Source organism: Vulpes lagopus, chromosome 2, assembly GCF_018345385.1.
Source record: "Vulpes lagopus strain Blue_001 chromosome 2, ASM1834538v1, whole genome shotgun sequence".
NCBI lineage: Eukaryota > Metazoa > Chordata > Mammalia > Carnivora > Canidae > Vulpes > Vulpes lagopus.
Genome location: NC_054825.1, coordinates 165,906,928 through 165,933,198, shown reverse-complemented (window position 1 = coordinate 165,933,198; position 26,271 = coordinate 165,906,928). Strand labels below are relative to the sequence as shown.

General features: G+C 46.5%; 1 protein-coding gene across 1 annotated transcript; it reads left to right on the top strand.

Moving 5' to 3' along the window:
- The first annotated feature begins 11,134 nt into the window (after nucleotides 1-11,134).
- On the top strand, nucleotides 11,135-26,050 carry PNMA8C (PNMA family member 8C). Its single transcript, XM_041746365.1, has 2 exons — nucleotides 11,135-12,269; nucleotides 25,970-26,050. The coding sequence occupies exon 1, from the start codon at nucleotides 11,636-11,638 to the stop codon at nucleotides 12,266-12,268; it is 633 nt and encodes a 210-aa protein (XP_041602299.1). The 5' UTR covers nucleotides 11,135-11,635; the 3' UTR covers nucleotide 12,269; nucleotides 25,970-26,050.
- The last annotated feature ends 221 nt before the right edge of the window (nucleotides 26,051-26,271 follow it).

The window sequence follows — 26,271 nt, the reverse complement described above, 5'->3', positions numbered from 1 at the left end:
TGAGATTCCTGATTTCCCAGATCATTGCTCTCTAAAGCTTCCCTATCACGGTGAATGGATCTACCATGGATCCAAGCCAAAAATAGAGTCATTAAAAAACATTTTTTTAAATTGTGGTGAAATTCACATAATAAAAATGAACTTTCTCTCTTGGAAAATGAACCATTTTAACGTGTGCACAAGTGGCATTTAGTACATTCAAAGTCTTGTGCAACCATCATCTCTAATTCCAAGAACTTTCATCTCCCCCAAAGGAAATCCTGTAACCATGAAACAGTGATGAGCCACCCGGGCTGCCCGACTGCCCATTCTCCCCTGCCCAGTCCCTGGCAGCCATTAACCAATTTCTACCTCTGGACTTATCTATGTTGGACATCTGTTTTTTATTTTTTTTTAATTGGGGTGCCTGTGTGGTTCAGTGGTTAAGCATCTCCCTCTGCCTATGTCTCTGCCTGTCTCTCTCTCATGAATAAATAAAATCTAAAAATTTTTTAAATTTATTTATTCATGAGAAAGAGAGAAAGAGCACAAGCTGGAGGAGGGGCAGAGGGAGAAGAAAAGGAGTCTCCCTGCTGAGCAGGGAGCCCGACATGTGGGGTCCCCAAGACCCCGGGATCATGACCCGAGCCAAAGGCAAACACTTAACCAACTGAGCCACCCAAGGCGCCCCTACATATGTTGGATATCTAATCCAAGTGGAATCATACAACATGTGGTCTTTTGTGCCTGGCTTCTTTGACTTAGCATGTCTTCAAGGCTCATCCATGTTGTAGTGGGGGGTCAGTACTTGACTCGTTTTTGTGGCTGAATGTTATTCCATTGTGTGGCTGTACCTCATTTTGTTTTTCCATTCATCCATCAATAGATGGATCTAGGTCTCTATGAAGGTACGGGTATCAAGGCAGAAGTCTACAACACACTTTATTTAACAGCTTACTAATTTGATTGATAACATTTAAATATTTAACCCTATACAACCTAACAACAACAACCAAAACCTAATTCAGAACAGGCAAAAGAGTTGAAGTGACATTTCGCAAAAGAACACATACAAATGGCAACCGGCATATGAGAAGATGCTCCACATTATTGGTCATTAAGGAAATGCTCATCAAAACCACAATGAGATACCACTTCACACCCACTAAGATGGTTATAATTTATTTTTTAAGTGAACGGAGGGTCACCTGGGTGGCTCAGTCAGTTAGGTGTCCCACTCTTGATTTTGGCTCAGGTCATGATCTCAAGGTCGTGAGATGGAGCCCCAGGTCCGGCTCCACGCTCAGCAGAGAGTCTGCTAGAGATTTTCTCTCCTCCTTTGCTCCTCCCCCCATGCTCTCTCTCTGTGTCAAATAAGTGGATAAAATCTTAAAAGAAATAAAAGCGAGGGCAGCCCCGGTGGCTCAGCAGTTTAGCGCCGCCTGCAGCCCAGGGTGTAATCCTGGAGACCCTGGATCCAGTCCCACGTCAGGCTCCCTGCATGAAGCCTGCTTCTCCCTCTGCCTGTGTCTCTTCCTCTCTCTCTCTCCTCTCTGTGCATTCTCATGAATAAATAAATAAAATCTTAAAAAAAAAAAAAAGAAATAAAAGCGAACAGAGCCTAACAAGTGTTGGCAAGGAACTGGAGCAATTGGAATCTTTGTGCATTGTTGATGGGAGCATATAATGGTGTGGCGTTTGTGGAAAATAGTACGTGGTTCCTGAAAAGATTAAATGCAGAATCGCCATATGATCCAGCAATTCCACTCCTAAGTATACACCAAGATAATTGAAAGCAGACACTCAGACCAACACTTGTACACCAGGGTTCATAGCAGCATTATTCACAATAGCCAAACAGTGGAAGCAACCCAAATCTCTAAGAGCAGATGAATAGAGAAACAAAATGTGTATTCCATACAATGGAATATTAGTCATACAAAGGAATAAAAGGGTGACACATGCTACAACATGGGTGAACCTTGACCACATTAGACTAAGATAAGCCAGATACAAAAGGGCAAATATTAAATGCTTCCACTTATCTGAGGTTCCTAAAACAGGCAAAGCCATAGAGACAGACTAGAAGTTATCAGGAGCTGAAGGGAGGGCTGGTTTTTGTTTGATGGGTACAGAGTTTCTGTCTGGGATGCTGAGAAAGTTCCAGAAATAGTGGTAATGGTTACACCCATCATGAGTGTAGTTAATGCCACTGAACGGTACTTTTATAAATGGTTAAAGTGAGGGGCGCCTGGGTGATTTGGTTGGTTAAGAGTCTGCCTTGGACTGGGGTCATGATCTCAGGGTTCCTGGGATTGAGAGCCCTGCGTCAGGCTTCCTGCTCAGTGGGGAGCATGCTTCTCCCTCTCCTTCTGCTGTTCCCCCTGCTTGCGCTTTCTCTGCCTGTCAAATAAAAAATAGATAAAAGATATGAACAGTAAGTTCACAGAAAAAATCAAATTGTGTTATTAAAAATTCACTAGCTGTGTGGCCCTAGATAAATACCTTAACCTCTCCGATCTTCATTTTTCTCACTCTAAAAGAGGAGATGCACAGTAAACGTTTGTTCAGTTAATGGACAACTTATCTAACTCATGGATTTTTGTAAAACCAAATGACTTAGTAAAGATAGTGGGCTTGGAATATTATCTGACACATAGCATGCCCTATGTAAATGATAGCAATGACTACTTTTTAAAAATAGTGTTATTGTTGTGGTTATGCATACTTCAAGGTCCCTTCCAGTTTTACCTCCTCCAGGAAGCCTTAATGGATGAGGCTAGACAAGACTAGTTGCTCAATGCCACCAAAAAACTTTTTGCAGTCCTCTCTTTAAACTTTGGCCAAATGTGCCCCAATTAGTATATTCTGTATTTTATGCCCCATGCCAGAGATCAGTACACATATCCATGATAATTACAGGGCTTCTCTATCTAACTGTAAACAGGCTGACCTAGCCTGTCCCAACCACCAGACCGAGCTCCTAAAAGCAGAGCTTGTCTCACTCACTCCAGTATGCCCAGCACGTTGCCCAGAGCCTGGAACAAGGAAACTTCTCAGGCAATATTGGGGGATCGAATAAATGAACCATTCTGTCTCCTGCTTCTCAATTTGGAATGTGCATAAGCCCAGGGATATGCAACGGAACCCCAAGGATTCATTAATCTCTGGCAATACTTTTTTAAAAAACATCCATCACTATACATAGTTATAACACATTTTTTTTCCTTATGGTGAGAATTTTTAAGATCTACTCTGTTAGCAACTTTCAAATATTCAATATGGTATTACTAACTATAGGTGCCATGCTGCACCTTACATCCCCAAGACTTATTTATCTTGTAAAAGGGAGTGTGTACCTTTTGACTACCTTCACCTATTCCCCACCTCTGGCAATCATGTGTATATACCACATTTTCTTATCCTTTCATTCATTGAGATGGATACTTCGGTTGTTTCCAATCTGGCAGTCGTAAAAAATACTGCAATGAACATGGGATACAGGCATCTTTTTGAGTTACTGTTTGCATTTCCTTTGGATAAATACCCAGAAGCGGAACTGTTGGATTCCATGGTAGTTTTAATTTTTTGAGGAACATCCCTACTGTTTTCCATAGTAGCTGAGCTAACCTACATTCCCCTGACAAATATTTTTGATTGCCAATTTTATTTCATATTTTGAGGAAAAAGCCACTTTTGCATTAAAATGAACAACAGGGGGCACCTGGGTGGCTCAGTGGTTGAGCATCTGCCTTCAGCTCAGGGCGTGATCCCTGGATCCTGGGATCAAATCCCACATCTGGCTCCCTGAGAGGAGTCTGCTTCACCCTCTGCCTGTGTCTCTGCGTCTCTCTGTGTAGCTCTCATGAATAAATAAATACAATTTTAAAAATTAAAAATAAAATGAACAAGGGGCGCCTGGGTGGCTCAGTCAGTTAAACATTAGACTCTTGGTTTGGGCTCATGTCATGATCTCAGGGCCTTGAGATTGAGTCCTGCATCAGGCTCCACGCTCAGCTCGGAGTGTGCTTGAGACTCTCCCTCCCCTTCTCCCCCTCTCCCTTGAATGCTTTCTCTCTCTCTCTCTCAAATAAATAAATAAATCTTTTTTAAAAGAATTTTTTTAAAAAGGAACAATGTCATGTTATGGAGTCAAATGTGAATTTTTAGCAATAATCATACCTCCAGTAAACCTCATTGGCTATGATACTGTCACTGTCACAAATCTTCAAATGTGAATTTTTAATGCCAAAATAAGACTTCAAAGAAATCTCTGTCAAAGAGCTGATTCCTAAAGCCCCTAGATGAGAGGGCACATTTTCCCTCTCTCTTCAGGAGGACTTGAAAAGCAATGCATTAATCCAAACCTGTCATCTTATAAAGGAAGAGTCCTGGTTGTTTATGATCAGTCAGTGCTCAGTAGGGAGGCAGGTGCACTGCGAGTGACCGGGAGATGAGGATCTCCTTACAGCAATTGGTAGGACTTCTCGATCATCCACGTGGACCAACCGGGGAGAAGCACAGACCCAGAAACAGCAGGTGGAAACCTCAAAAAGTTACTAATTAGGGACCTTGAGGGTTTCGGGAGGACAAGTATATGCCAGGTCTGTGCCTCTGTAGCTAGTATTGGATATGAAGTGTCTGTCAGTCAGTCGGATGCATAAATAGTCACTCCTTAATTGAAGTTCTAATTTCTGGGGTTTTAGTTACCTGAAGTCAATTGTGACAGGGAACCAGATGGTCCTCCTTCGTTGTGTGCAATCCTCCCAACACCTGCACCATTGACCTCATTTCACCAGGAGAAGTAGAGTGAGTCCAATCCAATAAGATATTTTGAGAAAGAGGGGGCACCTGGGTGGCTCAGCGGTTGAGCATCTGCCTTTGGCTCAGGTCGTGATCCCGGGGTCCTGGGATCAAGTCCCACATGGGGCTTACGCAGGGAGCCTGCTTCTCCCTCTGCCTATGTCCCTGCCTTTCTCTCTGTGTCTCTCATGAATAAATAAATAAAATATTTTTTAAAAAGATATTTTGAGAAAGAGACCAAACTCACATAACTTCCATTACAGTAAATTGTTATAATTGTTCTATTATTAGCCATTGTTGTTTGTCTCTTCCTCTGCCTAATTTATAAATTAAGTTTTATTGTAGGTATGTATAAAGGGGAAAACATTGGTATATATATAGGGTTCAGTACTATCCACAGTTTCAGACATCCACCAAGTATAAGGGGGGGACTACTGTAGCTGGGATGCTGGAACCCTTTAAGAACAACATGGAACCCATGAGAATGAACCAGAAGCCCTATGTGTCTCTTATCTCCAACAACCTCAATTCTATGCATGATGTGCAGGAGAAGCTGGTCCCCTACCCCCAAGGAGCCACATAGGCGCCTGGCCCAAAATTCACAGAAGCTGGAGAGGAACAACCAGCAGGGGCAGGTGGAGCTGAGGTCTGATCCCATCCCAAGCCAAGAGATGAGACAGCAGATCAGTGACAAGATGTATGAGCCACGGTAGTGCCTGGGTCCTGTGCAGACCTTCCTTCTATAGTGGCTATCTGCCATCTAAATCCCATGCAAAATTTTATTTATTTATTTATTTATTTATTTGTTTGTTTGTTTGTTTAAGAGAGGAAGAGAGAGAGAGAGAGAGCAGGAGCAGGGGAAGGGCAGAGGGAGAGGGAGAAGCAGGCTCCCTGCTCAGATCGGGGCTTGGTCCTGAGCTGAAGGCAGATGCTTAACCTACTGAGCCACCCAGATGCCCCCTAATTTTTTTTTTTTTAGATAGCTCTAACCCAGAGCCACTCAGGGAATGGTACATAAGCCCTGCTTAGCTAAGTAAGACAGAACAAAATCACCACACAGCCCAGAAAAGGAAAGAATGAGCTGCGTAACTTAACTTATCCTGACCAATAGAGAAGTTAACCAATCAATGTTTAAAACTACTGGTAATGGGGCAGCCTGGATGGCTCAGCGGTTTAGCGCTGCCTTCAGCCCAGGGTGTAATCCTGGAGACCCGGGATCAAGTCCCATGTCAGGCTCCCTGCACGGAGCCTGCTTCTCCCTCTGCCTGTTTCTGTTCCTCTCTGTGTCTCTCATGAATAAATAAATAAAATCTTAAAAAAAAAAAACTACTGGTAATAGTTTTAGTATTTGTGGTGGTGTTATTATTGTTACAGAGCCCCAATCTGGCATCAAACAGACCTCAACTATTCTCTACTTCCTTCTATACCTGAAAGTAATTTATCTCTGCTAATGGAGGAACCGTTGTACACATGGGCTGGAAAAAGGAAGAAATGATATAAGGGCAAGAAGTGACATAACAGAGTCTAGAATGGTGGGAAGGGGAGAGGAGAAAAGATGGGATCTGAGGGGTGTTCCCACTAAAGGCATCAATGAGGTGCAGGGGAGCTTGACATAGAAGTGAAGGTTTCTGCACCCAGGACGACTTGCTATCTACACCATTAATGGTTAAATGCCTTTGTGGAGAATAACTCGAAGATGTTGAAGGGTGAATTAATTAAAAAACAAAAACAACAAAACCAACAGTGATGCATTTAATGGTGTGAATTAGGTGTGTCAAGGGCGCCTGGGTGGCTGAGTGGTTGAGCATCTAGTCCCAGGGTCCTGGGATCAAGTTCTGCATTGGCTCCCCACAGGAAGCCTGCTTCTCCCCTGCCTCTGTCTCTACCTCTCTCTTTCTGTCTCTCATGAATCAATAAATGAAATCTTTTTTTAAAAATTAGACCTGTCCAAAAATTAAAAAATAAAAATTAGACCTGTCAAATTCTAGCACCTACAGAGACAATGTAGATAATGTAGATGCATAACTAGAGTGGGGTGGGGTACAATTGGGGCTGATGGGGTCTGTGAAAAACTAGAGAGCAGGGATTCCATTAAAGAGAGACAAGCTTCTCAGCCTCAACAGATTTTAACAGAATGAGAATAAGGGTCTATGTTGACAGATTCTCTCATTTTTAAGGGAAGCCAGAAATCTGTATTTTCTTCCAAATTTGGAATTTAAAAGTTGGCTATTGATTCAAATTTTTGGAAAGTAGGGTGGGCCAAATAAAGCTGATATGGGGGTGCCTAGGTGGCCCAGTCAGTGGAGCATCTGCCTTTGGCTCAGGTGATGATCCTAGGGTCCTGGGATGGAGCCCCATGTCGGGCTCCTTGCTCCATGGGGAGTCTGCTTCTCCCCCCCCCCCTCCCCCCCCCTTCGGCTCATGCTCTCGCTCACTTTCTCTCAAAGAAAAAAACAAATAATCTGAAGTCTAATTTCCCATGTGTAGGCTTGCAGCTGGTGGCCTCTGACCTAAGCAATTCCCTCCAACTAACGATGAATAGTCCCCAAGATATTGTCCAAGGTCCTTCTATCACCGCGCGCTGCCCTATGTTCTCACTGACTTAAGACACCATTCAGCGTGGGCACTCACAGATGAAGGGAGGTGCCATTGTGAGGTGCTGGGGTCTCCTGGAGAGGCCAAATTTGGAGTTCAGGTTGACTCCCAGTTAAAGGGTTTTTCACATCCTGGGTCACCTTCAGGTCCCTGCCAGTCCTGCCCTCAAGTTCACATGTTCTTTTTTACTTTTTGAAATTTTAAAAATTTATTTACTCATGAGAGACACCAAGAGAGAGGCAGAGACATAGGCAGAAGGAGAAGCAGACTCCCCGTGGGGAGCCCAATACAGGACTGAATCCCAGGACCCCAGGATCACGACCTGAGCTAAAGGCAGACACTCAACTACTGAGCCAACCAGGTGCCCCATGTTCACACATTCTACTTGTATATTCTGCTCCCAAGATAACTCAGAGGAGGAAATTCTTTGAGAGTTGGAGAGGTGTCTTTGAAATTTAAGAGACAGGGCAGCCTGGGTGCTCAATGGTTTAGTGCTGCCTTTAGCCCAGGGTGTGATCTTGTAGTCCTGGGATCGAGTCCCATGTCGGGCTCCCTGCATGGAGCCTGCTTTTCCCTTTGCCTGTGTCTCTGCCTCTCTCTCTGTGTGTCTCTCATGAATATGTAAATAAAATCGTTTTTTTTTTTTAAAGAGAGAGAGCGAGAGAGAGAAATTTCATAATAAATACTAGCCCAACATTGTGCCTACATAATATAGTATAATCATGGCCACAACAATTACAAGGTGTGAAAAAGACAAAGCAAATGTTGCCTGCAGTAAATACTTGGAAGTCTCTCTGTATTAATGAAGCTGCATTTTGGATACAACTTGCAGAAAATCCAAGTCAGATCAGCTTAAAGCAATCGAGACAATATTCAGATTATATAAATTACAAATCAATAAGGAAAAGTGACAATCTCATTATTAAAAAAAAAAAAGTGAAAGACTTTAACAGACTCTTCACAAAGTATCCAAACGGCCAATATGCCTCTGAAAAAAGCATCCTCTCACTCACTCACTCCAGTCTCACTCACTCCAGTATGCCCAGCACGTTGCCCAGAGCCTGGAACAAGGAAACTTGTCACTGGCCAAGTGACAATGTCACTGACAATTGTCACAAACAATGTCACTGGCCATCAGGAACATTCAAATTAAAAACACAATGAGGGGATCCCTGGGTGGCGTAGTGGTTTCGCGCCTGCCTTTGGCCCAAGGCACGATCCTGGAGACCCGGGATCGAATCCCACGTCAGGCTCCTGGTGCATGGAGCCTGCTTCTCCCTCTGCCTGTGTCTCTGCCTCTCTCTCTCTCTCTCTCTCTCTCTCTGTGACTATCATGAATAAATAAAAAAATAAAAATAAATAAATAAATAAATAAATAAATAAAAACACAATGAGATTCCACTCAGGAGACACCACAGGGAGAGACACACACCCAAGTTGCCAAAGTGGAAAATTCTGACAATAGCTAGTGATAGGGAGGATGTGAAGGACCTTGAACTTTCAAGTACTGCTAGGGGAGTGTAAAATTATACAACTACTTTGAGAAACTGGGAGTATCTACTAGCTTAACATCTGATGAGGCTTATAACCAACAGATACGTACAAATATGTTGACCACGAACCAGACAGTGGGGGTGTCTGGGTGGCTCAGTGGTTGAGCGTCTGCCTTCAGCTCAGGTCGTGATCCCAGGGTCCTGGGATCGAGTTCTGAGTCAGGCTCCCTGCAGGGAGCCTGCTTCTCCCTCTGCCTATGTCTCTGCATTTCTCTGTGTCTCTCATGAATAAATAAATAAAATCTAAAAAAAAAAGAACCACAGAGCAATTCCATTTATGTAGAATACAAAACCAGAAAAGATGAATTTATGCTAGTGAAACTCAGGGATGTGACTACCCTTGACAGGATATAGTGACTTGAAGAAAGCAGAGGACATCCTACCGGGGATGCTGATGACGTTCACTTATTGGATTTGGGTGCTGGTTATACAATGGTTATACAATGTGTTCAGTTTCTAGATTTTCCTTTATAACTTGTACACTTCTCATTATAAATGCATTTCACTTAAAAAGTTAAAAATAAGGTTTCAGAGGGATCGGCTTCAGGCATGGTTTGATCCAGAAGTCTGTGAAGACATCGGGACAATGGTTTGGTTTCTCTGTGATTCCCGCCGCTCTGCTTTCCTCTGGATGTGGAATTCATCCTCAGAACGGCTTCTCTCACGATTTCAAGATGACCTCTTGCACCTCCCATATTGGTTCTTTCACACCTATTGGGTGGAGCATAATCCTCCTCATAACTAGTCTCAAAACTCCAGAGCTTCATTTTAATTGCACTGAGTTCGGGTATCCAGCCCTTAGCCAATTCCCGTGAGCAGGGAGACACAGCACACTGATAGGCTTAGGCCTGGGTTACCTGGGTGACCATTTCTGAACCAATCACTGTGGCAAGGGGGTGGGGTTATGCTAATTAGTTCAAGCCATTCATCGCCCAACTCTTGAGTTTGGGAATTTGGAGGATGTTGATCTAATTCAAACTTTCTGGCTTTTGCTACTGGGACAGAAAGGGGGAGAAATGGACATTGTGAAGGTGACCAGACGTGCGGGGCACTTCTTTTTTCTTTTTGAAAATAGCTCTGAGGGGATCCCTGGGTGGCTCAGAGGTTTAGCGCCAGCCTTTGGCCCAGGGCGCGATCCTGGAGTCCCGGGATCGAGTCCCACATCCGGCTCCCGGCATGGAGCCTGCTTCTCCCTCCTCCTGTGTCTCTGCCTCTCTCTCTCTCTCTCTCTGTGTCTATCTCTATCATAAATAAATAAATAAATAAACAAATCTTTAAAAAAAAATGAAAATAGCTCTGAAACAATCACAAACTTACAGGAAAGTTGCAAGTACAGAACAAGGAACTTTTTTCCCTCCTGAACCATTTTGGGAGAAAATTGCCAGTATGGTGCCCTGCATGCTGTAGTGGGTGTGACCTACAAACAAGGACATTCCAAGGGAAAGAGACTCTTGTTCCTTTTGATTTGTAAGTTTTCTGTGAGACAACGTATAGCCCACACTTCTCCACCGAACTTTCCATTTATTAACTTTTTTACAACTACACAGACTCATGGATTCTTATTTTATCAAGGGGTTTATTATCTCATTTTTAAAAGATTTTATTTATTTATTTATTTATTTATTTATTTATTTATTTATTCATAAGAGACACAGAGAGAGAGGCTTAGACATCGGCAGAGGGAGAGGCAGGCTCCCTGCAGGGAGCCCCATCTGGGGCTGGATCCCAGGACCCTGGGATCATGACCTGAGCCAAAGGCAGATGCTCAGCTGCTGAGCCACCCAGGTGTCCCTATGATCTCATTTTTAATACTGATGCTCAAATTGTCCCCGATTTGGCCAGTGGGAGTCCTTCAAGCTAGCTCTCTGTACTTCCACCTGTTCTCATCATTCTTGGAGCATTTCCTTACCTTCTGACCCAGAAAAAAATGTTCCAGGCTCTTCTTGCATCTTCTCTGTCCCCTCTCCCCTGGAATCAGCCCTTTTCTCAAAGGAGAAGGGAGGGTGCTTTCGAAGGCAGATGGCTGACCCCTCACCCCTGAGTGACCCCCCTGGACTCTGATTTCAATGCGGCTGGCCCCAGCCAATGGCAGAGGGGATGCTCCAGCGGTTGCCATGGAGACTTCAGGGCCGAAGAGCGGGAGGAGGCGGTGACGTCACTGCGGGAGCAAGTGCAGCAGCCACATCCTTGTCTTAGCAGGGCCACAGGGCACCGAAGGCAACCTCCGGCCCAACCGCCAGAGACCAGCCACCCTGCTTTCTGGGCCCTCACCCACGAGACCCTGTGGCAGCAGCCCCAGGAGGTCCCCTGTCCCAGATCTGCTGAGATTGCCAGGACGGGTGAGCCCTTTGGAGACCATCGCCAAGAGAGGCGAAGTGCATCTTCAGACCCTCCTTGGTGCAGCCTTGCCCCAACTCGGGACCCACGCCAGCCAGCTGGCAGAGAACACCTCTGCCTCCTGCCGTGTAAGTCCCTGGGAATTCCCAAGAGCCCTCTAGGGAGAAGGTGACAGAAATCTGGAGGCTGCAGCCCTGAGGGCAGAGCCAGGAGCATCCCTGACTGGAGTCTGGACAGACCGGCCCCTGAGGCCTCTCTCCTCCTTAGCCTTCGGGAAGGATCGTGGCATCCTGGATCATTCCCTGGATTCCCGAGGCAGCTCGGGTGTGCACCAGCGGGCATACTGCTGCCTCCGGGAGCTGGGCAAGATGCTCTTTGGGGTGAAGGACATTGCTCTGTTGGAGCACGGCTGCAAGGCCCTGGAAGTGGACAGTTACAAGTCCCTGATGATCCTGGGCATCCCGGAGGACTGCGACCATGAGGAATTCGAGGAGATCATCCGCGTGCCCCTGAAGCCCCTGGGCAAGTTCGAAGTGGCCGGGAAGGCCTTCCTGGAAGAAGAGCGGACCAAGGCAGCCATCATTCGGCTGGAGGAGGACATCAATTATGCCGCGATCCCCAGGGAGGTCAAGGGCAAGGGCGGCATGTGGAGGGTGGTCTACATGCCCCGGAAGCAGGACATTGAGTTCCTGACCAAGCTGAACCTCTTCCTGCAGAGCGAGGGCAGGACGGTGGAGGACGTGGCCCGGGTCCTGCGGCAGGAGCTGTGCCCCACGGTGACGGGCCCCAGAGAGCCACCTGCCAGAAAGTGCCGGGCGCCCGGGCCCGGGGAGAAGCCAGGGGCCGGGGCCACCGCGGGCGCGGGCGCGGGCGCGGGCGTGGTCGGGGCACCTCCTCCGGACCCCGCGGAGAAGCAGAGCAAGGCTGGAGACGACAAGAGAGGCAAGCGGAAGCACAAGAAAAACCGTCGGCGACACCATGCCTCCGACAAGAAGCTGTGAGGTGAGGTGGGGAGGGCGCGAGGGGCAGCGGGGCGAGGGGCGGTGGCGGCCGAGTGAGCAGGGGGGCATTTCCACCCGAGTGAATAACTTGTGGGTAACATCTGAGTGAGGTGGGGAACGTCTGGGTGAGCGTGGGCCACTCAGTCATTCCACAGACATCTACTGTGCACCTGCTATGTCCCAGGCACTGTTCCAGGAGCGGGAGCCGGGTGCAAACCCAACACAGAAACACAGACCCTGCCTTCACGGCGCTGGTGGAGTCTGGGGAACCCGGGAGTTACTGGGGTACATCTGGGCATGGATTCCACTTGAGGAGACAGAGGCAACATCTGGTTGAGTATGGATCACTCCGCCATTCAACAAACGTTTTCTGATCGCCCGCAGTGTATACCAGACGCTGTCCCAGGCGCTGGGCAGGGAGCAGAGATACCCAGACCTTGGCCTCCTGGCACTCGTATTAATATCTGAGTAGGTGCGGGTACATCTGAGTTACTTGAAAACTTGAATGAGCATCGTGCTGTTTGAGTGCGTGGGTAGCATCTGAGTTTGAACCCAACGTATGAGTCAGAACGGGTAATATTTGAGTAGTTGTGGGTAACCTGTAACTGTGGGAGTGACACCTGGGTATGTGTGTGAGTGTCGTCTGAGTGGGCGAGAGTGAAGACCCGGCAAACGACGTCTAACAACTGGGAGACCCCAAGGGAGGAGCCGGGAGGTCGCTCGCAGTCTTAGCGAGAAGCACATCAGCAGCATCATCACCATCATCGCACTGTGACCATGGAGATCGCAGGCTTCCCCACCCCCACCTCCCTGCATGAGCAGGTGTTGGCAGGAAATCACAAGAGGAGAAACGGGGTCCCGGATTTCAAGGGTTTGCAGAAGGTCTCTTGCCAGAGTTGAGGAAAAGCCAAGCAGGAGGAACATAGGGAAATCCACTGCTGGAGAAAAGCCACTTATCTCCTTAACCATCACCTGCCCTCCTGTCCCCTCAGGCCTGATGATGGGGACAGCCCCTTTTGCTGAGTACCTGATGCCAGGAAGACACACAGACTTTTAGCTTTGGGCCTTGCTGGAAATCCTGCTATTGCAAAGTCTAAACACCACCACCACCCCTTTTTTTTATCTTTTAAAAGGATGGACTTTGAATGCACCTCTGGTGCAAACTCATCCAGAGTGGGCCACCCTGTTTCACACATGGCAAGCAGAAGCCATGCCTGACAGAGTTGCCTGCTTGCCACACCTGAGAAGCTCAGTGCTCTGTGTCCTACTCTGTCAAGAGCTGTCACTGTTCTGTACACACTCAGTCTCCTTTACAAGGACAAGGGATGGTCAGACATGAGACTCTTCTGCTCTGATTGGCACATGGGGTTAGGATATGGGTCTCCCCAAATTCAACTCCAGAAGCTCTGGCTTGTGCAGAGGGGGCTCCCCACTCTAAAGAACAGAAGGCAAGACCTTCAGGAAATAGTCCAAAAGGAGGTAAATAATTAAGAGGTCACCTACAAGAGTTACCCATTAACAACATTAACTTTGGAGTCTCCCGTGATGGTGGAGGAAAAAAAAAAAAAACAGGCAAAAAAATGAATCAGGTAAAATCGAAGTGTCCGTGGGTAGACAGAGCTCTATTTCAGGGAGATCCGATTTGTGATTTTGCAAAATTCCATTAGTTCAGGGATTTGCAAAGGTTTGAGTTGAAGTTCTTGTGTCTTGTTTTGTTGTTTTTTTTTTTTTTAATACAATTTACACACACACACACCCCCAGAGGCTCAGATTCCTACCTACCAAATTTTAAGAGTGGAGACCCCCAATGTATTACTGTAGTGGGCATCGGTCACTTTTGTGACTTCCAGCATCCAAGCCCTGTTCTTATTTCTGTGAAGCTGCCCCTTGGGGCCCCCCTAACAGAGCCAAAAAGTGGAGATTCTCTCTCTACCCACCCCTTCACCTTGGCAATCAGGGTACAGGCAAGGGATCCACCCTCAGGAGGTCAGAACTTCCTCCTAGGCCCCTGCATTCCCAGCAATGGTCAAGACAGAAGGGATTTTTAAGAGTTCCCTTGCGTTGACAACCTAAAATCTGGAAGACTGATTTCTGTGAACTCCCCCAGCTGGCTCTGAATCATCACCTCAACCATCTTTTCTCCTGTGCAATGGTTGGGATCCAGCTTTTCCTGCCCTCCCCACACATATATTTACTCTTCTTCAAGTGCATCTGTGGTCTAGAAGTTTGTAGTCCTCTCTTGATCCTTTTCGCCCTTGTAACTTTCCAGCCTGGGCAAATGCACTCACGGTGTGTATTGTGCTACTGTGTTCACTGTTTCCTCAGAGTCCGGGCTTGAATAAGACCTCACGCACATTTGCTTGTTGCATGCTGTTCTCCCACCAAGGCACAGTCATTGTATCGTGACAAGGGACAGTGTGACGTTCCTTATAGTCTTATTGCAGTATCAAGACTGTATTTGTGCTTATTGTGAGTTTCGGGTGTTTCCCCATATAACGTTCATATTTGTGATACACAACGTGAGTGTGTGTCAATGTTCATTGTTGCCCCCAGAACCAAATCTACCAGTTCTCAAGGTTTTCTGGAAGAGTTTCCTAACACAGCAAAGCAAGCAGTTGTGCAAACCTGTTACCATTTGAAATCAGTTATCTGTGTGAGTCGAGACCTGGCTGGCACACAGCAAATCCTACGTGAAAATCCCCCCAAAATTGGACATGCTGGCTGATATAGAAGCCCGCAGCTGGCCTTGGTGAACCCCCATTTCCAAGAGTGGGTTCCGTTATAATTCCTCACTGTTCTTTGTGGTTGATGCTCTATTGTACAAATATGAACTTATAAAATAAATGTATGTTAATGCGATCACAGTATGCTCTTTGATATGTTGGGGGAATCTATGCTAGATCTAATTTAGAAAAATAATCTAGAAGCGTCTGGGTGGCTCAGTTGGTTAAGCATTTGGTTCTCGATTTTGGCTCAGGTCATGATCTCAGGGTCATGGGATTGAGCCCCACATTGGGCTGCGCGCTCAGTGGGGAGTCTGCTCGAGATTCTCTCTCTCTCTCTCTCTCTCTCTCTCTCTCTCTGCCACTCCCCTCACTCACACATGCTCTCTCTAAAATAAATCTTTTTTATTTTTTATTTTTTTTTTAATTTTTTTTATTTATGATAGTCACAGACAGAGAGAGAGAGGCAGAGACACAGGCAGAGGGAGAAGCAGGCTCCATGCACCGGGAGCCCGATGTGGGATTCGATCCCGGGTCTCCAGGATCGCGCCCTGGGCCAAAGGCAGGCGCCAAACCGTTGCGCCACCCAGGGATCCCTAAAATAAATCTTTTTTAAAAAGGGAAAAATAGGGGCCCTTGGGTAGCTCATTCGGTTAAGCATCTGCCTTCGGTTCAGGTCATGATCCCAGGGTCCTGGGATCAAAGCTCCCTGTTCCCCAGCGGGTCTGCTTCTCCCTCTCCCTCTGCCTGCCACTCCCCCTGCTTGTGCTCTCTCTCCATATCAAATAAATAAAATCTTTCAAAAAATAAATTTAATTAAAAGGGAAAAATAATCTAGCTGCTAAAAAAAAATTTTTTTTGGAAACTGCTTCCATGGGTTGCCTGAAGTTTTCCAGGGCTATATTATCTTTTTTAAAGCAGTGTCATCAGATCTCATGGCCAATAGAACACAAAACACACAACTTTCGGCTCCTAGTGACTGATGGAAATGGTGAAATGGTTCATCTGGAATAAGATAATAGCCATTCTGTATTCCAGGCACTGTGCACAGTCTTTCATACTCATTAATTTGTTATATCTTCCCAACCCCCAAGGTATGACACTATAGGTCCACAACCCCTTATCCAAAATCTTAGAGTCAGACATGCTTCAGAATTCAGAAAGTTTGGGGATTGCCTGGCTGGCTCAGTTGGAAGAGCATGTGACTCTTGATCTTGGGGTTGTGAGTTTGAGCCTCACATTGAGTGTAGAGATTACTTAAATAAACTTTAAAAAAAAGTAATTGGGAAGCCTGGGTGGCTCAGTGATTAAGCATCTGCCTTCAGCTCAGGTCATGATCCCGGGGTTCTGGGATTGAGACCCGCATTGGGCTCCCCTCAGGTAGCCTGCTTCTCACTCTGCCTATGTCTCTGCCTCTCTCTGTGTGTCTCTCATGAATAAATAAATAAAATCTTAAAAAAAAAAAAAGAATTCAGAGAGTTTGGGATGTCAGAAAACTGATACAGTGACTATATCTTGTATTGTGTAATTCACCCCATGGGCAGATTTGGGCAGTTCCCATAATCAAACCCATTAGCATTCTGTAGGGAAATGTAGGATATTGACATTAAGGGAAATAAATGAAGAATATAAATAACCTTATGTAAATCTAGATCGTGCCTCTAAATGCTGTTCCTTGCTTTTATGGAGGGAGGGCGTGATGCAAAGCTTTCTGAGTTTTTTTGGATATCAAAAGAGATTAGTGACTATGAGCTGTATATTATTACTTCATCTCATTCTATGACTAAAGAAAGGTTAAGTGACCTGCCTAAAACAACATAGGAAGGTTCAAAAGGACAGAAGCCTACGTCTTTCTGAGGACAATCTGTGCTCCTGGCTCAGCCCTGGGTCTCTCTGAGGCTCCTTCAACAGTGCTCGCTGAGGGCCAAAAATTCTGAAGGAGGGCTCAGAACCTCCGAGAAGCCAACCTATATGATTCCCATGGGCTGGCGCTGGTGATTCTCCATGGGTTCCCCAGATTGCTTCTTTGTGCTTCTCCACCCTGCTCTGCACCCCGGGAAGCCACCTCCATGGACTGGGTTCCCCAGATTGCCTCTCTGTGCTTCTCCACCCTGCTCTGCTCCCCAGGAGGCCACCTTGGAGCACTGTATACCAAAGCTCCTGTGCCCTAAGACTTCCTTGTTGGGATCAGCCAATGGGAGGCAGCGGCAGGAGTCAGAGGGCAGGAGGAAAGAGAGGCTGGGGTATTTCTTCCCTGTGCTCTGGCTACTGGGCTCCCTCTGCTTTCTGGGGACTGCGGTATCCCTCTACAATGATAAATCAAAATCAATCAGTGTGGTCACTCCTCTGCTTACTCCATCCCCGTTCAGAAGAAAGTTCATCTTTATAGCCCAAAGATCCCCACTTGCCTTGGCTCCCCATTTCACGATACTCTAGCCACCCCCAGACATACTCCTTCTCCCCCCTCCCCCCCAAAGAACTTTTGTCTCTGTACTGCCTCTGCCTAGGATGCTCTTACAGGACTCCTCTGACTCTTAACCCTCAGGTCTCTTCTTCCAGGAAGCTTTCCAGGCCACCCCAGGATGGATTATTCCCCCTATTTTATCTCCTCATTGCTCCCCTATATTTTTCTGGCTTGATATATCTCTCGATGGTGATTAATTTGTGTAGATTTTATTAAATGCCACTGTGGTTTCTGCAGGAAGGAGTGGATGAGACAGGATAAGCAGACGCGACTGGCTAGTTTGAATAATTTCAGCAGATTTTGGGGTCTAGGGGCTGTCCCTAGTTGTCTGAGACCTGGCCCTGGGGTGAATAGCACAGGTGGATGGTGCCAGAATGGGAAGGTTGCTAAAAGAGGTAGTTGGAGGTGTGGGCTCTGGAGTGGTTGGTTTGCATTTCAAGAACATGCTCAAGGGCAAGTACTGTTTACTTTCTCTAGGAATTGCCTGACCCCAGGGGGGGCAGTCCCTCAAGAGCCAGCCAGGCCCCAGATAGCAAGGCATCAGAATATGGAAAATAAAAAAACACAGTTATTATGGCAATAAATATAGAATGCAGATAAATATCTATGACGTAAATAAGGAAATCGAATCAGAAATTCCTCTAAATTGGCTTTCTCACTAGGCAACCTGCCAGTTAAGGCAGCAGATGCCTCTGCCTGGTGTATGGAGGTTTGGAGATGAAGGCTAGTGTTGGACATATGGCCTGGGTTCAAGTCCTGACTCCTCTCCCTCCCAAAGCATGAGCCTGGGCAAACCACTGAACCTCCTGTGTCTCGGGGTTGCTAATTTGAAAATGGGGATAGTAGTAACCTGTTTAACCAGGTGTGGGGAGGACTATATCCATTCAGACATATAAATGACTTAGCACAATGGCTAAGATGGAGGAAGCTGTTAAGCTTTGGCCACTGGGATCCTAGGTCCAGTGACCGTTGTGTTTTTCATCCACAGAGAACACATTAGCCTGGTTTCATAGCTCAGATTCCTGAACTAACCGTGTGCCCCGCTTCCTAAGACAATATGCTGTGTTCTGACAAAAGGCTGCTTTGGAATCTGGGCAAAGTAGTGAGTACACCAGGGTAATACCCCTCGGGAGACAGTACCCAACCTGTGCCCTAGCATCACCAGGGCACACAATGGAGAGAGCGTCCAAGGATTCAGAGCTGCACACACAGACCTGGGTTCAAATCTTGACTCTGCCACCAACTAGTTGTGTGCCTTTAGGGAGGTGATTTTACTTCTCTGGGCCCTGTTCCCTTATCTGTAAAGTGGAGCTGATACTACCCATGCCACAGTTTCTTTGCAGCAAAGAGAGCGTACACCATGCATCTAAAACGTACACTCTGGAGGGGGGCCTGGGTGGTTCAGTGGGTTAAGCATCTGACTCTTGATTTCAGCTCAGGCCATGATCTCAGAGTCGTGAGATCAAGCCCGCATCCAGCTCTGTGCTGGGCATGGAACCTGCTTAAGATTGTCTCTCTCCTTCTCCCTCTGCTCCTCCATACTGTGCACACATTCTCTCTCTCTCTCTCTCTCTCAATCTCTCTCTCTTTCTCTCTCTCTCTTCTCAAATCAATCAATCAATCAATCAATCAATCTTACCACATGGAACATTAAAAAGACTACATTGTATAAGTATACCTCCAATAGAGCTGACCTTTTTATTTTATTTTATTACTTTTTAAAAAGATTTTATTTATTTATTCATGAGAGACACAGAGAGAGAGAGAGAAAGAGAGAGAGAGGCAGAGACACAGGCAGAGGAAGAAGCAGGCTCCGTGCAGGGAGTCCGATGTGGACTCGATCCCGGGACTCCAGGATCATGCCCTGGGCCAAAGGCAGGGGCTAAACCTCTGAGCCACCCAGGGATCCCCAGAGCTGACCATTTTTTTAAAAAAAAATGAAACTGGGATGCCTGGGTGGCTCAGCAGTTTAAATAAATAAATAAATAAATAAATAAATAAATAAATAAATAAAATCTTTAAAAAAAAATGAAACCAAGAGTAGGGCAGTTGGGAGGTGGGCTGCCTGGGGGAAGTACTTCATTCCCATGCCTCAATCTCCTCATCTGTGAAATGGGTTGATAATAGTACCCATTGCTGAGGGCAGTCATAAAGATGCAAAAAGAGGCATCTTTGTGGGAAAATTAGGTATGTAAAGCCAAAGGTTTCACAGACTCCTGAGAAAAGGGACATCTAGCCTTTGGATCACCCTGGGGTGAGGCTAGCAATGAAGGGCAGGCAGCAGAGGGAAGTCCACAGAGAGGGGGACAGCGAGCATGTGAAAACTCTTCCACAGGTCTCATCACCCATATCTGATTCTGGGGGTCAGAAGACGGCAGGATAATTCTTTTTTTTTTTTTTTTTTTTTTTTTTTTTTTTTTTTTTTTTTTTTTTTTTTTTTTTACGGCAGGATAATTCTTTCACCTCTGGGATAATGGTTCTTGAGAGACAAGGTCACACAATAAAACTTGGATGTTTTCATTTGGAGCTTTCCTCATTGGAGTCTGGGGAATCAGCGGCCACACTGCAGGATCGGGGGCGGGTCTAGACTTGATCCTGTGCCTGCTGTAGCAAATCGCCACAAACTCAGAGTAACACAATCTATTCACTCAGGCTTCTGGAGGCTAGAAGTCCAAAATCAAGATGTGAGCAAGGCTGAGCTCTGTCCGAGGGCTCTAGGCAGGGGAGGCTCCTTCCTCGTCTCTTCCAGCTTCTGGTGGCTCCTGGTGCTCTTTGGCTCGTGGCCACATCACCCCCATCTCTGCCTGTGTGGTCATCCCTGCCTCCACTGAGTCTTCATGGCTTCTCATCTGTGTCTGTTATCTCTCTCTGTTTCTTTCTTATGAGGACACTCTTGAAGCCCTGCCCAGATAATCTAGGCTAATCTCATCTCAAAATCCTTCACAACATCTGCAAAGATACTTAGGTCCTTTTCCAAATAAAGTCACATTTTCAAATTCCAGGGATTTGAAGCTGCAATCCATGGGCAGCCATCATCCAAACTATTACAAGATCTCAGAGACTCCCATCCCTCACCCCCTGTAAGGGTCCCTCTATGTTGCTAAAATTGGAGAAACCCTAATTTCCAATCTGGCTCTTTTGCAGGTGCCGGGTGGTATTTCCAGCTGGCCAAGGACCTCCCTTGCATCTGCCCAGCCCCACCAACCATCACCTCTGTCAGAGTCATTTGGGGAGATTATTTTTTTAATGAAATACCCCACCCTAACATTCTCTGATCCAGTAGTTTGGACTTGAGAAATTGTGATTTCTAAAATTCTCGCTAATGATTCCTTTTTTTTTTTTTTAAGATTTTATTTCTTCATGAGAGTTACACAGTGAGATGCAGAGACACAGGCAGAGGGATAAGCAGGCTCCGTGCGGGGAGCCTGATGTGGGACTAGATCCCAGAACACTGGGATCACACCCTGAGCCGAAGGCTGACTCTCAACCACTGAGCCATACAGGCATCCCTCACTAGTGATTCTAATGTGCAACCAGGTTTGGGAATCTGTGCTTTAGAGAAATGTGCCAAATGAATGAATGAATGAATGAATGAATGAATGAATGATTTTTCAAATATACAGCTATTCTGTCAGCTTTGCTTCCACACTCACCAAACAGCCTCCAAATTTTGTGCTGAAGAGGTAGAAGGCAGAGGTGGCCCAACTATGTGGCTGGTTCTGGAGGCCAGAGTGTGAACCATAAGGCTCCTTCCTGCTGTACTTCTTGAGGACCTACTACGTGCCATCAATGAGCCCACTGGTTAAAAAGTGTGGATAATCTATATCCCATTCATTCTAGGCAGGGATCTGATTTCTGGGCATTTGAGACTGAAGACAAATCTAGTGACTGTGCCAAAGTTTACAAATGTCACCTGGGACAGAAGTCTTCAGGGATTGTTCATCAACCTTGCTCCCCATCCTCTACCCTCCATAGGAAACTGGGAAAATAAAGGAGGCATAAGAGTAGCAGGGGCTGGGATCTAAGGAACCTGAGTGATTCAAAGCTGTCACTTACAAGCTGTGTGGCTTTTTTTTTTTGGCCTCATTTTTTCTCATCTGGAAAATGGGAATAAGTATTTATTTAAAAGGGATCATAAGGAGTGGGGCAGCTGGGTGGCTCAGTCGGTTAAGCCTCAGACTCTTGGTTTTGGCTCAGGTCATGATCTCAGGGTCATGAGATTGGGGTTGTGAAATCGAGCCCCCCCCCCCCCACTTCTGAGCTCAGCAAGGAATCTTCTGGAGATTCTCTCTCCCTCTGCCTCTCCCTGCAAGTGCGTGCACACGCACTCTCTCTCTCTTTCTCTCAAATAAATAAATAAATAAATAAATAAATCTTTTTTAAAAAGAGGGGTTGTGGGGATCCCTGGGTGGCTCAGTGGTTGAGCACCTGCCTTTGGCCCAGGGTGTGATCCTGGAGTCCTGGGATCGAGTCCCACATTGGGTTCCCTGCATGGAGCCTGCTTCTCCAACTCTGCCTGTGTCTCTCCCTCTCTCTGTGTCTCTCATTAATAAATAAATAAAATTTTTTTAAAATAATTTTAAAAAGAGGGGTTGTAAGGAGTAAAAGAAAAAAATGCAGAGGGACCGGGACAAAATAGGTGCTCAGTCAAAGTAAATTATCAGTAAAAAACAAAATTTTAGGAATATATCTAGTGCAATCCTCTCCTTCATTCATTCAGCAAACATTCTGAGCACCTACCAGCATCGCTCTAGGTTCTGAGAAGTCAGCAGTGACCAAACCAAATATCCCTCCCCTCTTGGGACAAGTATTCCCATAGTGTGAGACAATAAATAAATAAGGAAATACTAGGAAGTGGTAAGCGCCATGATAAAAATAATTCAGGATGATGTGAAGAATCCCCTGGGGTAGATTCTAAAATTACACATGTAAGCATTTTTTTTTTCTGGAAAAATACAGAGGTATTTCACTGTAATTACTTTGCCGGGAGACACTGGAGGCTCGAGGCTGGGAGAGGGGACTTGGTTTTCATTTTATATCTTTTTGGCACTTCGTTTTCTTACATGGGTCACTTTCAGTATGATTTTTTAAAAGTGGCAACCAAGTGTCGCTGGGTGGAGAGATCTAGGCCATGTTTTCCTTTCTTCCCCCATTCTTTTTGGATTTTTCATGTCTTTTAACCAAGTATAAAAGTGGGAGCTGTGATAATCGTTTGTTCTGGCGAAGGCTCTCCCCTGCCAGAGATCTGAGTAATCTAAAATACCCACAGTGGAACTGCTCAGGGGTTGGCAATTTTCGTAAGAATGTTGGATATTTGAGGTTTTCATTTCATTTGGAGGATAATCTTCCCCTCCCTGCCCCGGCCCCACTCCCACACATACACACACACATACACACACACACACACACACACACACACACACACACGCACCTTTTACCAATTGCAGAACACAAATGTCTCAACAGGCGAGGTCATTCCACTTGGAATTCTTGACTTTGGGGACTTGGATTCATAAATCGGCATTCCTCAAACGGGTAAGCCTAGGGATTTTGAGTTTCCGGTAGCTTTTCAGGAAGCTGAGTGGGGGGATCAGGCCTAAGGAAGGGGTGAGAAGCTCAGAAGAGGTGCTGGCCGCCCCCACCTCCGGACCCTCCCCTCCCATTAGGGACTCGCTCTACAGACGCGGCTGCTCGTTGCCGTGGAGACCGCAGGGCGGTTCTAAACGCCGCACAGGGGAGGGGCCGGGCGGTGGGAGGCCAGGCCCGGGCCGCGCGAGCCGGCTGGGCTGGAGCTTGGGAGAGGGGGGAGAAAATCCAGCAAAGCCTATCGACCCGGCTCCGCAAAGCAAAAACAACCCGAGCGAGCCAGGAATTGTGCAGAGGCCTCGCTGAGATCTCCACCAACCCCACCCGCCAAGCATCTTCCTTTTTTCCCTCTCTCCCTTCCCTCTTTCTCTTCACATCTGCCGGGTTCCTTCAGAAGTAAAATCCCACTTCGCCAGTTAAATAGAATCACAGGCGTTCCTTTTTTTTTTTTTTAATTTTTATTTATTTACGATAGTCACACACAGAGAGAGGCAGAGACAGGCAGAGGGAGAAGCAGGTTCCATGCACCGGGAGCCGGAGTGGGATTCAATCCCGGGTCTCCAGGATCGCGCCCTGGGCCAAAGGCAGGCGCTAAACCACTGCGCCACCCAGGGATCCTCAGGCGTTCCTTTCTTATACCTTTGTATTAAAGTCACTCTCTCACAGGGGTTTTTGCCGTTGTTGAATTTTTTTCTTTTTTAACCGTTGTGTATTTCATTACAATTGGTTTCCATTGTCATCCAGTGGATGCAATTCTATGCATTGAAAAACTTTATCATGAAAAGAGCCTCATAGGATTTAGAAAGGAATAAGGATTCCTGAGATAGGGTAGAGGCCACTTCTGTAGTTGAGGGGGGTGCAGAATGATCTCTCTAAAAAAGGTGACATTTGAGCAGAGGGAAATCTCCAAAGAGAAGGTGGGGCCGTAACATTCTGGAGGTTGGGAAGGGCAAGTGCAAAGGCCCTGAGGCGGACATGAACCTGGTGTCCTTGATGGACAGTGAAGAGGCAGGTGTGGCTGGAGTGGAGTCAGTGAGGAGAGAAAGCGAGAGGGAAGTAGAGGAGGTGAGGACTTTAATTTTACTCCAAGTAACATGGAGGATTTTTGAAAGAGTAGAGATAGATCTGACTTAGGTGTTTTTTGTTTTGTTTTGTTTTTAATTTTATTTATTTATTTGAGAGAGAGAGTGAGCGAAAGACAGAGCCCACCAGCAGGGGCAGAGCAGGGGCAGAGGTAGATGAAGGAGAAGACTCCCCTGCTGAGCAGAAGGCAGCCAGTGGTGGGGCTCGAATCCAGGAGCCTGAGCCAAAGGCAGTCGCTTAACCGAATGAGCCGCCCAGGCATCCCCTGACCTAAGTTTTTACAAAATTCCTCCAGCTGCTAGGTTGGGGGTCACTGCAGACCGTGAGGGGGAAGCAGGAAGCTGTTTCCATGGATCCACCCTACCAGATAGTTCTTTTTTGTTTTTGTTTTTCCTACCAGATAGTTCTGAGAATTCCTAACAACAGTCCCATTTCGCACACAGCAGGGTGCCTGATGTCAAGGAAACTCTTCCTGCAAGTTAACTGCTATTATTACTAATGCCTTGTGGTGCTCATTGTTGCCGAGCTAGCTGCCTCAGAGTTACCTGGGAAGCTTCGCACATCCTGGGCCCCACATCCCAGGGATCCTGACCTGCTGTATCCATAGCCAAGTCTGAGGAACTTTGATTTAATTGACGAGAGACACAATGAGAGAGGCAGAGACATAGGCAGAGGGACGAGAAGCAGGCTCCATGCAGAGAGCCCCATGTGAGACTCGATCCCAGGACCCGAGGATCACACCCTGAGCCAAAGGCAGATGCTCAACCAATGAGCCACCCAGGTGTCCCTGAGGACCTTTGATTTAATTGAACTTGCTTGGGTGTCAGGTGGCTCATTGGTTGAGCCTCCATCTTCTGCTCAGGTGGTGATCCCGGGGTCCTGGGATTGAGTCCTGCATTGGATTCCCCACAGGGAGCCTGCTTCTCCCTCTGCCTGTGTCTCTGCGTCTCTCTCTGTGTGTCTCTCATGAATGAATAAAATCTTTAAGGAAAAATTTAACTTGCTTAATTAACAGTTCTGACTCCTAAAAATCCAAGCAATCCAAAAAGATATAGAAGGAAAAGTACATGTCTCTGCCAATTCTGGGACCCCCCAGAAACAGCCACTGTTGGCAGCGCTTCGACCTGAGAGGTGTCCCCTGACCTAAGTTGCATATCGAGGCCCTTTGCCTAGACAGGATGCATAGATGCATATCTAGGCCCTTTGCTCCCCCACCCCATACACACAAGTCAGACTATTTCAGATTCAAATCCAGGTTCCATTACTTCTGGCAGTGGGACCTTGAGTAAGTGATTTTTTTAAAAAAATATTTTATTTATTTGAGAGAGGGAGCATGAGCAGAGATGGAAAAGCAGACTCCCTGCTGGGCAGGGAACCCAATATGGGACTCGATCCCAGGACCCCAGGATCATGACCTGAGCCAAAGGCAGATACTTAACTGCCTGAGCCACCCAGGGACCCCCAAGTAGGTGATATTTACATCCTTAGCTATAAATGGGAATGATCGGACCCCTGGGTGGCTCAGTCCGCTAAAGCGGCTGCTTTTGGCTCAGGTCATGATCGGGGAGGGGGGGGGGGGTCCTGGGATGGAGCCCCACCTCTCCCTCCCTGCTCAGCAGGGGGTCTGCTTTTCTTCTCTCTGTGCTCTTTCTTAAGTAGATAAATAAAATCTTTTAATAAAATAAAATAAAATGAAATGCGAATGGTCATATTACCTGTATCATAATGTTATAGGGAGGATTTCATGAGTTGGTCTGCAGAAAGCACTTAGAATGGTGCCTAAGGACGCAGGAGATGCTCCATAAAACCTGACTCTCCTTTTCACCGGATGCTTCTTTTTTACAGAGCTGCATAGTCTTTCAATGCGAGAACCGTACAACCAAGCCAGCGCCTCCTGATGAACACTTCGGTTCCTTCCTTCACCCCCACAATCTTTATTGAGCACCTACCGTGTGCCAAGCCTGGTGCTAGAGGCTAGCGCAGTTAAGACCCTGGTACCAATCTCTCCACCGACCTGTATGGAGGTCGGAACCTGTATGGCTAAAGAGGAAGGGACCTCTGGTACCCGAAGTCACACGATGTGAAGTGGTCACCTCCAGTGCCAGTGGCTGGTACCCAAGGTCACATGGTGTGAAGTGGTCACCTCC

What these genes read in the sequence shown, in the direction of transcription:
- PNMA8C (XM_041746365.1), top strand. Translation starts at nt 11,636, where the DNA reads ATGCTCTTTGGGGTGAAGGACATTGCTCTGTTGGAGCACGGCTGCAAG.